General features: G+C 41.6%; 1 protein-coding gene across 10 annotated transcripts in view; it reads right to left on the minus strand.

Moving 5' to 3' along the window:
• Window positions 1–12,840, minus strand: part of foxp2 (forkhead box P2) — a 108,119-nt gene that overhangs the window by 36,418 nt on the left and 58,861 nt on the right. For all 10 annotated transcript variants that reach the window (XM_051891313.1, XM_051891317.1, XM_051891320.1 and 7 more), the window contains one exon: window positions 4,906–4,995. In XM_051891313.1, coding sequence (XP_051747273.1) covers window positions 4,906–4,995 — 90 coding nt within the window. The remainder of the gene's footprint in view (window positions 1–4,905; window positions 4,996–12,840) is intronic.

Here is a 12,840-nt window from a genome sequence, read left to right on the forward strand (position 1 = left end):
TAAGATAAGAATGAGGTCTACATGACTCTGGAAGTTGTCTTCCTTTGTTTTCCTCAAATTTGTTTCTCATCGTATCTGAAACGGAGCATCGTGTGGCATTTACAGGGAAATCTGTCTCTCTGGCTCACTCTGTATCAGCCCCCCTCCTCCTCTCTCTCTTGAAAGCTTTGTGATGTCGCAGGTAATAGGGAGTCTGTTGGATCGCTCTCCTCGTCAAGTGACACGCAGTAAATTACACAAGCTTCAAGCAGCTCGCTGAATTATAGTTCATCACTTGGAAAGACTTCCCACCACCGGGCTACACGTATCAGATCTGCCAGTTAGGATCCAATTAACACCCTGGCCAGAGTAATCAGACTGCATGTGTAAGGGCTGCTGGAACTGGTTTATTACTCCCATGCATCTTCTGTCAGAAGGTACAGTTGTTGCTTCTACATCAAAGCTGTGCCATGGCACTATTCCCCCCCCCCCCCCCCCCCCCCCCCCCCCCCCCCCCCCCCCCCACCCCCACTGGTTCTTGCCTAAGGGTTATGCTTCAACTTCCTTTGCATCGCAATGCGAGTCCCTGCAAATCGAATCCCTTGCAATTTACACATGCTGCCCACTAGTTTGGGTAACGGGTAAAGTAGGATGTTTTCCTGGTTCCCAAAAGTCAGAAAACTACAAATGTTTTTCCCCGTGCCTTTGTTTTTGGAGCGGCCAAATTTTTTTTTTTTTAATATTGACAAGGGTTGTGCAAAACTCAGAATTGAGGAATTGGCCCTCCTTTCAGTTTATGAGTTGGAATTTGAACTGAATTTGCCACACAAGTGCCAAAGCAAGTGTGTTAGTCACACTAAAACAAATACAAATTTCTACCTATGAGATCTATAAACCTTCAAATTTCACCACTCATGAAAAGACTTTGTCAAGATAACATTCAAAGTTTTTCTTGCCAAACTTTGCAAAGTCAGCTAAACTTCTTTGAATTCAATTTATTTGAATTCTACTTTCTTACATTACATTCAAATACAGCAACTGAACTGGAATTTAAAAGGCATTCCAAATTCTCTTTTGAATAACGCACAACCCTACTGTTGGGCAAACACTGTTAATAATCAATGTTAATATGAGTCCCCTTTTATAAATTCCACTGGCTTTGTGCACGGTTCCAGTTGGCGGTCTGAGTAGATGAATTTTAAGGAACATGGCGCAGGAGTCTGACGCTCAGATGAGCTGTGCGTCGCTGACCTTTAAATCGGCGACACTCTGAGGATGGCTCACTGCTCAGGAAGTGATTGGGTTGAGCTATCTCGCGCTTCTCTCTAGTCTTGGAATGCGTGCGAGCAACGAGCCGCTCAGCCTTCCTTCCCAAACGCAGGACCGAGGAAGCCTCCGGAAGGATGCTTGGTTGTGAAAAAGTTACATTAGCAGAGCGTGCTGGGTTTAAAATGAACAAAAAAGGTCAACATATTGGAGGTAGATGTGACGTGACAGAAACAGAGAATGTTTGTGCTATAGTTGCATGCTAGTGAGGTGAAATTGCTTTGTTAGGTTGTTTCACCTTGTTAATCCTAGGATATCACTCTCTGAGCCCACACCGCTAACAGGTCAGAGGTCAACTCTACCTCTTTAAACACCTTTCTGACACCTATATGGCTGTATTATATCATCACAACAGCCCGATGTCACACACCCACATGCCTCTGTTTGTTCAGCATCCTCCTGTTAGCTTCTAACTGCTGTTTCGTCAGTATTCAGTATCGCTAACATGTGTTTTCACACTGTTAAATGCCCATTCTGCCATCAGGACGAGACGAGTCTGGGCGGCACACAGAGCCAAACAAACAAACCGGCATGTAGCTTATAGTTGGAGAATGGCAGCTGGGCTGATTGGTAGGGCAGGAGACACAATTGCCAGTCGCGTAAGCTTTCTGTAATCCCCCTTCCCTTTCGTCCTCTCGCTTTTTATTTGTGTTTTAAATGTCAGTGTATAAAACGCACAGGAGATATTGCCACTCGGAGGGAGAGGCGCTACGACGCGAGAGGACTGTTGTGTGCCTTGGGAAATCCTTGTAAGCAGCATGGAGAAGGCACAAGGATTTACGGGGAAGAAATAGGTGTTTATTGACTTCTCCTCTGGGCTTACGGGGTAATAATAGACCTGTCACATTACGCAAATGTGGAAAAGCGGCTTCTGAGCGCGTCAAAAGCGTGAGATGAGACGCTGGATAGAATTAGTCAGCCGACAGGCTTTAGACACTAATACAAGTAATTAAAAACGTGAGCTCCAGCACTTAGATGCTCGTGCGGTAAATAATTTATACGCCATGATCTATGGATCACTTTCCCTGCTTTTCCTGGACAGGGAAAGGGGCGGATTCATCAGTGTCAGGGAACGAGCAGGCGTTTACTTTTTTATGTAAATAAGTCATTTTTCAAAATGCTTGTTACTTGGCATGTCTAAGTACTCGTAACACGCAATCTGAATCGAGTTACCGTAAGCGTATAGAGGTCAAAAAGAAAAGATATTTGAAGGTATATTCCATGTTTAGTACAAGATAAGATCAATCGACAGTATTTGTGGCATAATGTAATTACCACAAACATAATTAAGACTTATATCACTCTTTCTTTAGAAAAAAGCTAGCCTCTGGGTTACAGTGAGACATTTACATTGTGGACAATCTGTAAACATTAAAATAGTACTGTTCAAGATGTGAACAAGATGTGAAAAATAGCTTTTTAACCTGTGTAAAGGTTCAATTTCAACTTTGTTACAACTCCACTCTAAAATGACTGTAACAATGCTGATTTAAACAACTTTAGAGCTCAAATAATACACACGTTTTAACAGAATTAATGTACATGCTTTTATAAAATTTATAAAAATGCTTAACATTTCTGCTTTTAAATGCTTCAAAAATCGGCCTTGTTGACTTCTATTGTACATACCTCACCTTAACCTTGATTTTTTAGCAAAGAAAAGTTAGGGTGAGTCGAATTCATTTTTTGTGGTAATCAACATGCTATTGATTGTATTGAACACAAAATATTCCTTTAAACATTGTTTTAGGGAAGTAAAGAATTACTAGACATTCAGGCGATTAAAACAGCACCGAATAAGTTAATAAAGTAAAGGATCGACAGCATTGATTAACTACAGCCGGAAGACAGCACTCAACAAGCCCTGATTCATATTGATTCATATGGCTAACATGAGGCAAGGATGGCATAAGCAAATGTAAATATTCAATATTTACCATCCTCTGGTGTTATTAGAGTCAGGGGCTCGGTCATGGGCCACCAGTTATCACAGACCTTCCTCATCCAATATCACTCGGCTTCCTCTGGAAGTATCGCACAGCAATTTGCAGTCACGCTGTGTGCCGGGAATCCATTCTCTGAGTATACAGACGGCTGCGAAACTACAATAGATACACGAAAGCGCATCCACCTAGGCTTTGTTTTACAACTAATATCTTTGCACAGAAGGGGGAAAATAATAAAATAAAAGGAAAAACTTTGATTTCCCAAATACAAAAGTCATATTTGCATGGACGGGCCTGAATATATTAAAAGCGAAAGGCACCAAATCTTTAACTTACGTATAATTAGATACACAAGGGTGTGACTCTTGGAAAAGGTGTTGCCATTGTTATACTCTGTGAAAATATTAACGATGAGGGTTAGCGCCAATTTTCCCTTCCTTTAATTAAATGCACGGGGTACTAATGAGGTAAACCACCACTAGCTGATAGCGCTTATTAGCAGGGAGGAGGGCAAGCTCTCTCTCGCACTTCATTTAAACCTAAAAATACGGAGCCTGGCAGATGTCAAGCGCTTACATAATTCGAGGCGGCGCATTTGTATTGCGGGGATGTGAGAGAAATAACACATCGGCAGTCAGCGGGTAAGTAAACAGGTCTGGTAATAGGGGATGCGATGTGCGCGATGCTGCTGTGACCTTTACCAAATCACTGACAATAGCGATGCGGCACAGCTGGAATCAATAATGGCAAATTATCTTGGAGGGGTACAAATGACAGCTAGTTAGGATATGCAATGCTACAGGAAGACAGGAAGACCTGCTAGTTGCTACTGCATTGTAAATTATCCAATAGAAGGTTTCCAAATGCCTTTTATTCTTCGTTAACCAGGAAATCGTAATCTTGATTACCACAAAAATTAATTTGACTTTCAAGTAAACTCTGGGTTACAGTAATGTTCAATGAAGTGGATGGGGCCAATCCATAAATGATAAAATGCTCACTGTTTCAATAGTATTGCCACAAGAGGTGAACAATATGGGAGTTAACATGATTTAAACATAAAATTCGATTACACATTTCTGTGTAAAGTTACACCCAATTTCACTTGTCTTAAATGATTTAAACAGCTTAAATAATATGCAAGTGTTAACAGAAGTAGTAATGTAAATGCTTTTATAAAAAGAAACGCTACATATTTCTGCCTTAAATTCCTTAAAAAATTGGTGTAATTCACTTCTATAGCAAGTGCCTCACCATAACTTTTATTTTTTTCTTCTTCTTTTTTTTAAAGACAACAAGGGAAGTTAAAATATTTTTTTGCGGTAATCAACATTATGCCACAAATGTTGTCAAATGAGCTTGTATTGAAACTGAATATTCTTTTAATATGTCAACATCTTTTGTCACAGCAGAGATTTCAAGGTTGCCCAACAGAAGTGGTGAGGTAATGCAGCTGTAGACAACAGAAAGGTTTCAGGTGTGAGGTATTTTGTTTGGTTTCTTTTGGAGCAGGGCAGGCCTGACAGGTTGAAATTTTACTGACAGCTCCAGAATTACATTGCCAAATCAAACAGAGTAGCTGGAACAGAGGAAATCTTTTCCAGAGCGCCATGTATTATGGATGGACTTAAGAGATTAGCGAGGAACTGCTCACCTGCAACGGACGCTGTTTGTCGTTGTTCTTTGGAGATTTCAGGCCACTGCCTGGTTGCTGTAGGAGTAATTGCCTTGCTGCTTGTAGGGCCTGCAAAGAAGAGAGAAGAGAAAGAGAGACGAAAAATTAGTTTTTTTTTTCCCCAACCTTTTTCTTCCCCTTCAACTCTGGCACACTCAAATATCAAACACTATGAAAGGTGACATCAACCCAGCGCATTCCATCCACTACACTATTCATTGTTGTTGATGAGCCATGAAGCGTCTCTCAGATATACATTTTTCATGATAATCCACAAAGCCGTGATGAAAGATAAATACAGTTTGTCTAGCACCTCTGAAGAGCGCAAGGGAAAAAAAAAAAACACACAGAGAGTGTCAGTGGTATTGACCTGTCTAGTGTGTGCTCAGCTGAAATACCCACTTCTCTGCAAATTACTGGCCCATTTGCATATTCATAATATCAATTTGAAGTAGAGGCAGGCGATGTGAAGTGTTCCTAGAAGCTGTAATTAAAGTTGACAAAATCAACATCAGATTACCTCAGGAGTGAATTAACAAGGAGTTGAGCATTAGCCGGGCCCCTGAGCACAAGGGTGACGTCGGCCCTTCTCTGCCAAATCACTCCAGATACCTACTTCTCCAATGTCATATAACAATACAAGAATACTGGGTTGCTAAGGCAAGCATCCCTATTATTCATACATTGGCTGCGTCTGAAAACTTAAAAATGCTGCCTTCGTAGGATGGATTCCAAGGTAGGAAGGCATCAAGGCATGACCGAATCCAATGTTAGCTTTACTTCCTGTCTCCTGAGATACCGTCACCTGATCGATTTTTGAAGGCAGCAAAGATGTATCCTTCGCTGCCTTTGATATCCCACAATCCTGTGCTTTCCATTCTGTGTCAGTTGAGATGGCATCTGAAAGTTGCGGTTTCTGGTCAGTTTGTGTGTAAATATATGTTTTGACCAACATTTTCCACTTCTGATATCATTTCTAATGAGAAATTAGAATTGTAGTAATTAAATATTTGCTTAGTTATCACCAAAGCTGCTCTATTTTGCTGTCGATCATTAAACCATTACGCTGCCTCAGAAGCCAGTCCGAAATCAGTTTCGTTAGGTACCTTTGTGTGCAAATGCTGCCTGCAAAGTCATTGCCTATAGGGCCTCGAGGCAACAAGTCAGCTACCTAATGATGCTTTTCCGCTGCATGGTACGGTTCGGTACGGCTCGCTTAAATAATACCACCTCGGTTGAGGTTCCAAGCAAGCCATACCGATACTAAATGTGACGTGTAAACACTGCAGATCACTGATCGGTCAGACAGAGAATCGTCACTACCAGCGTCATTGGATTTGAAACACGAGACCCCCAAACCCGCTAGATTTAAATAGTCAAGTAACAGCCACCCCAGTATCATTTGTTCACGAAATGACTTGCATTAAACGACTGTCGCACGCAACTTGAAAAAAGAAATGGCTGTATCGTGGTCAGTAGATGAGATGCAGACTCGTTGGTAGACGACGAGCGGATCCACGGCAGTAGAGGCGGCACGACTATAATGATCAGTCTATAATCCCACCCACTTTGAAGCGGTACTAACTGCAATGAAAAGCAAACTGAAAGTAAAACGAGCCGTGTCGTACCGAGGCAAGCCGAGCCGAGGCAAGCCTAGCAACCTCCCAGGACACCCTATCAAGCACTTAAAAATGTCCTAGCACCCACATCACCATATCTCACCTTAGCAAAGAACCATCACTCAGAGCATAACCACCACATCCCCAAATAACCTAGAAATACCCCAGCAATCACCCTCAACACTCTAGCAACTTTTGCATGGGCAACCATTTTTTCCTTCAGAAAACGTTAAAATCTTTTTATAATCCTTTTTTGTTGTTGTTGAAAAACATGTTACATTATATGTGTCAGACTGATTCCAGGTAGGTTGAAATGATGTACCTTACAGTGTTCCTCATGTATCTACAGGAATACTGATACATGCGTTCAAAGGAAAGCAACTCTTTCCAGACTTCCTGGAGTTGTATGTCGAACCGGAGACAGGAGTGAACAACGGCTCTGTGAACAGAGTTGCAGACGGCCTCAGTGCCCCGACACAAGGAGAAAGCAACAAAATAAATAAAGCAATATAAACAACACAATAACTTCACAGGTGTTTCATCTGTCGGGGAAGAGGAGAGCGAAGGTCGAGGGGTGCGATGAAGAAAAAAACCCCCCTTCAGATAAAGAGTGACACTTCTTCCAGCAGAATCAAGGGCTTGCTTTATTTCCTGGTGCTTGCCAGTATCCATGACAACAGCTGCCTTGACAGGATGTGCATATGGCACTTCTCTGCCAGCTGGTGAGAACAATGTTTGAACTAGTACATTGAGATGCTGAGCAAACAGGGGGAGAGAAGGAGAGAGAGGTGAGGGAGAAAGAGAGATAGGAGGAAAAGTTGCCACGTCTTAACCCGCTGGGAAGACAGCCATCCCCCTGATCAATTATGAAGAGACAGGGCGAGGAGCTGCCACTGTCTGTCTGGCTGTGCGGTGAGGAGCCAGGCTCTCCGAGCTCCTGGTAAACAAACACAACACAGTGGCGCTGGGTCCTAACAGCATCGATCTGTCTCCTCTGATGCACACACACACACACACACACAGCCGTTGTCTGATACTTCAGGGGACACCAGGATGTGGAGAAGAGCTGGACTACTTCAGATCAGTTCCCTGTCCTGTCCTGTCTTTGAACGAACCAAACAGACAACAACAAATGCAAAGATGACCACCAGAGTCTTGAGCTTTGAATGTGGCATACTTGTTTAACTGGATAAGTTTTGGGAAAAACTCATGGGTTTTAGGTTCTCTGAACTAATCAGGTAACATCCGAAGTTGGAAAGTTTGCAACAAGCAAGTTTCTGCACTTCAGTGTGCCTTATTTTTCCATTTTAAACGATGCATTTATCGATTAGTTATGGTACTTTCGGATGCATGAGTGAGTTATAAATACCCTCGCCAAGTCATTATCAGTTGGGCCGCGTGGATGAGATTGTAAATTGCGGGAGATTTCACGCCCATCCAAGCGGTGATTGTGATTGTGTGGCTTTAGTGGTCGGCTAATGGCTTTAGCACAACAATTAACAGGAGGAAATGTTTATCCGTGCTCCGATCGATACAGACTCACTGTCCTCTGATGAATAAAAGGACAAAGTCAAAGAAGTCATTCAATACATGGTAGAGGTCAGGAGAGTGGCGCTTCCCACAGCACACGGATGGAGACATTTAATGGCTTTTCCAATACGAACATAAACGCTGGCAAGGGGGTGGGGGGTGGGGTGTAATCAAGTCCACTTTGCATATTAGAGGGACACTTGTTTAGAACAGTTAAAGGGATAGTTCACTCAAAAATTAAAATCATGACATTATTTACTCACTCTGTCAGTCCAAACCCATATTTTTTTTTTCAGTGAAATGCAAAATTTTGGGACGCTTTTTTTCAGTGTAATGGAGGTGAATGAGAACTGGTAATGTCAAGCTGCAAAATGAGTTCCAGAACCAGATAAGTCTGATTTGAATAAATTGTTTAGACTGGTTTTGTCAATGAATCGGATTTGTTTGTTTGTTAAGTGACGTAACGTGTAGACAAGTATGGTGTCCCATACTTGGAATTTGTGCTCTGCATTTTACCCATCCAAGTACACACACACAGCAGTATTGAACACACACCCGGAGCAGTGGACAGCAGCGCCCGGGAGTGATTGGGGGTTAGATGCCTTGCTCAAAAGGCACCTCAGTTGTGGGTAATAAGAGTGGAAGAGAGCGCTGTTCATTCACTCCCCCCACCTACATTTCCTGCCAGTACCGAAACTTGAACCCGTGATCTTCGGGTTACAAGTCGACTCTCTAACCATTAGGCCACAACTGCCTAATGGTTCATCTTTTGTGAAAAGAACAGACAGCCAATTCATGAACAACCAAATCAGATTTATTAAATATGTTCACCAAATCAGTCTATATGATGAATTCGGATCAGACTGATCTGGTTCTTGAATTCAATGATCCAACAGGCCACAACTTGAATAACAACAAAGACTAAAAAAAAAAGATTAAAGGGCACAAGACATATGAACTATAATGGTACTTCTTTCCCATTCTGGAGCCTCAGTCCTCATTCACATTCATTACATGGAAGACAGACCAGGAAAAATTCTCCTTTTGTGTTCTACGAATGAAAGAAAGTTACAAAGGTTTGAAATAATGGTTGAGGGTGAGTAAATGATGACAGAACTTTCACTTTTTGCTTGAACTATTCCTTTAATGTTTCCAGCTGAAATTTTCGTCTATCCTTGTCCTGTAATACTGCAAAAACATTCCTTATTAGTGACAACACTGGATTATATTACTTATATTCGCCCTTGTGTGTAAAAAAAAAAAAAAAAGAAAGAAAAACACAAGAATGCAACACAAAGGCATATTAGGTGCTTTCCAGATTCAACAAAGCAAAGTAACCACTGAAGTTTTGCTGGACGTCTGGAAGCTGCTTGCTTTGCTTTGCTTTTCTTCATTCTATAAGTTTTGTTGCTGTGCAGAAGAAATGCAGGCTGCCATCCATTAATGCACACATTGTATAAACAGCACAATGCATCACATTCCTCAGAGCTAGGAGCTCAAGGAGAACCTGGGCTGGAGCGTAAATAACAAGGCACTCAGGAACATATTTGATGTTGATATCTATCTCTAAGGACTGGGGGGGGAGAACAAACTTGCACATTCAGTACAATGAAGCGCACATGGAAGACATGCACACAAACACATTATTGCGAGGGCTTTGCAATCCTTATGAAAATACGATTCGGCCCAAATGGATCAGCCGTAATTGGTTTCAGATAGCGAGGTCGAGGGGGAAAGGCGATACCGGTCACTATTATACGAAACGGAGGGGAGAAACGTGAATGTTTACACAGGCGTTCTTCAGCTACGTTAATAGCCAAGCAGAGATCACCGAAGAGAAAAAGAGACAGGCGAAAGAAACATATGTCAACTCTCTCACCCCTTTCACCAGGCAGTCTGTGTTTAGACTTAACACAGGGGTAATGAGGAATACATTGCAACGTTCCCAGCGCTAAAACAAGCATGAAAAGCATTAGCAGCCAGTCGCAGCTTGGCACATCATTACAAACGCATCCTCATTCCCCAGGATCAGCATTTAAACCAAGCTTTTAGAGTCGATGCGGCCTCTGCAACTGTGACCAAGCGTATTACAAGACTACACATTGTTTCGGTGAGAAAAACCAGCTAAAGGAAGTGAATTTGTTTGAGAACGGAAACACGGTGGATTAATCTGCATTTTTGAGAATGCTAGGTACACAATACTTATGGATAAACAAGGGTGGGGTGTTTTTGTGAACTTCGAATGCCTGTAATTCAACTAAAATGTTTTTTTTGGAGACGTGAGATTTGAAAACATTTTCTGAACAACTCTAGATTAGAATGCCACACGTGTACTGTAAGAAGTTTTGTGCACCAGAAGATCTCCGGGCTTGTTGTCGCAGAGGGCACGTCAACCCTCGGCTTATGGAAAACATGCACAACAAGACAGAGATAGAGCGAGAGAGCGAGAGCACAACCCTTATCAAGCAGACAGGAGTCGGCTGCCACGAAAAACAAAGGACAAACAGTTTAAGCTGAACAAACAAACAGAGCTGATTGGCCGGTGGTCTGCGCAGCCTGTGCAAAGATAGGGCCCCACTCTCGACAGCAAAATATTGACACCATATCTGTTATGTAAGTGTGTTTAGGACATAGGGGTCTGATGAGGGGCCAGGCCACTCATGAATAGAAAGCGTCGCTCCAGGCACGGATTTCATAAACAAGACGTGCGCTGAGGACATAACAGCCCCGCAGCGGGCCTGCGTTGAGCGCCACGCGCACGTCAGTATGAATGACAGCTGAACACGTTAAAGGTCCATTTGGACACACAACGGCAGTAGGTCAGTCTGTGGACAGTGTACCAACCTCTGTTGTGAGGAAGTTGACTGACACAAGGGTGGAACAGACCGCCTTTTATCAAAGGTCATCCATAGCTGTGATCTGTGTTAGCGCACCAGTGAACCAGGGCTTATCGAGGTGGCTGGGCAGCCTTGTTGAGATCCAAATACTGAGGCTGCATTTGGCTCTATGGAGACAAACTGAGTTCACATTAGTAGCTGGGAAATGTTACATATGAACTGAATTTAGTTTTTTTTTTTTTTAAGTGAACACTCCGAACAACCCCTTTAACGCGAACCAAACACAGACTATATCAGATGGCACGTATTAGTGATTATTAGTTTAGTGATTATAGATGATTCATTTGTTATATACAATTATCATATTACGTAAAAATAGGTTAATAAATTGATATAATTTAAAGGGATAGTTCACCCAAAAATGAAAATTATCCCATGATTTACTCACCCTCAAGCCATCCTAGGTGTATATGACTATCTTCTTCAGATGAACACAATCAGAGTCATATAAAAAAAATATATCATGGCTCTTCCAAGCTTTATAATGGTAGTGAATGGATTTCAAAGTCCAAAAAAGTGCATCCATCCATCATAAAAAATCCACATGGCTCCATGGGGTTAATAAAGGCCTTCTGAAGCAAAGCGATGGGTTTTTGTAAGAAAAATATCAATATTTAAAACTTTATAAACTAAAATACCTATCCCTAAGTGATTAACAAGCTCTATTTTTAGAATAATTACGATTAATAACAACAACAACAACAATAATAATAATCATCATCATCACAATCATCATCTAATTATTAATTTAATATTTAGAATATAATTTTAATATTAATAAAATAATGTCCAGTTCACAAAATAAAAAAAAAGAGTGATAATGAAAAGCGGAGACCCAGTAATGACTTAATAGACCAAAATATGGTCTATTAAAAATATCTAAAATATCTAAATCCACTGTTAAGGCCAGAGACTGTGAATGCAAAGATAATTTAGTTATTTTTCCACTTACTTCACTTTTTAGCCCACTAATTAGTAGATCTTGTCACTTTCTTTTGGACTTAATTATAAATAAGAGATTTAGATTTAATTATAAATAACATACAAGTATATCTTCCTTAGTTTTGTTGCTTCTTCCATTTCTGGTTTTAACTAAAGGAAAAGTCTGCCTATCCACCATGTGTGTATGTAACAAATAAATGACTTTGACTTGTGCGGTCTGAGTTTAGTTCTTTAAAAAGGACTCAAGTGGGAAAACACCCCAAGACACAACAAGTCCAGTAAGGATGAGCAGTGTACGCGCAGCATCCATTCCAGCAGCCGACACAAATAAAAAATGAGGAGAGGAGAGCGAGTGAGAAAGAGAGTGAGAAAGAGATCTCAGTTATTGTGGATACAGACACAGTGTTTTTCCTCAGCCAAACGCCATACCTCTCAGACAAGAGAAAAGGATGTGGGAATAATGAGTGTTTTTATGTATGACTCAATAAATCAGCGGTGTGTGCAGCTCGCGGGCCGGTCCGTGGAGACGCTCCTCAGCTGCAGGGCCAAGCGCGAGCTAACCGGCAGAACAATGGGCTTCTGTGAGCTGCGCTCTCTCTTTTTCTCCTTTCATTCCTTCTCCAGCTTTTTCCTCTCAATCTCTCGTACGCAGTTCCCATCTTTCCTCGCTCCGTGCCTCACATCTCCGTCTCCCTCGCTTGCTTCTTGTTTATTGATTTTCTAGATTAAGGATCCCATGGAGAGGGATTGTAACACACAACCATAAAATTATTTTGGGGTGTGCTTATTTGCCTTCCCCTTGCATCTATTTGGCCTGTGTCTGTAGACAATTATGCTTCCCCAGCCCAGTCTCAGGTGCTAATAATGAAGGACAAATAGAATCATATGTGTAAACTTCCCCTTCTGATGAAAATTTATATTAACTT

Source organism: Ctenopharyngodon idella, chromosome 4 (assembly GCF_019924925.1).
Source record: "Ctenopharyngodon idella isolate HZGC_01 chromosome 4, HZGC01, whole genome shotgun sequence".
NCBI classification, from domain to species: domain Eukaryota; kingdom Metazoa; phylum Chordata; class Actinopteri; order Cypriniformes; family Xenocyprididae; genus Ctenopharyngodon; species Ctenopharyngodon idella.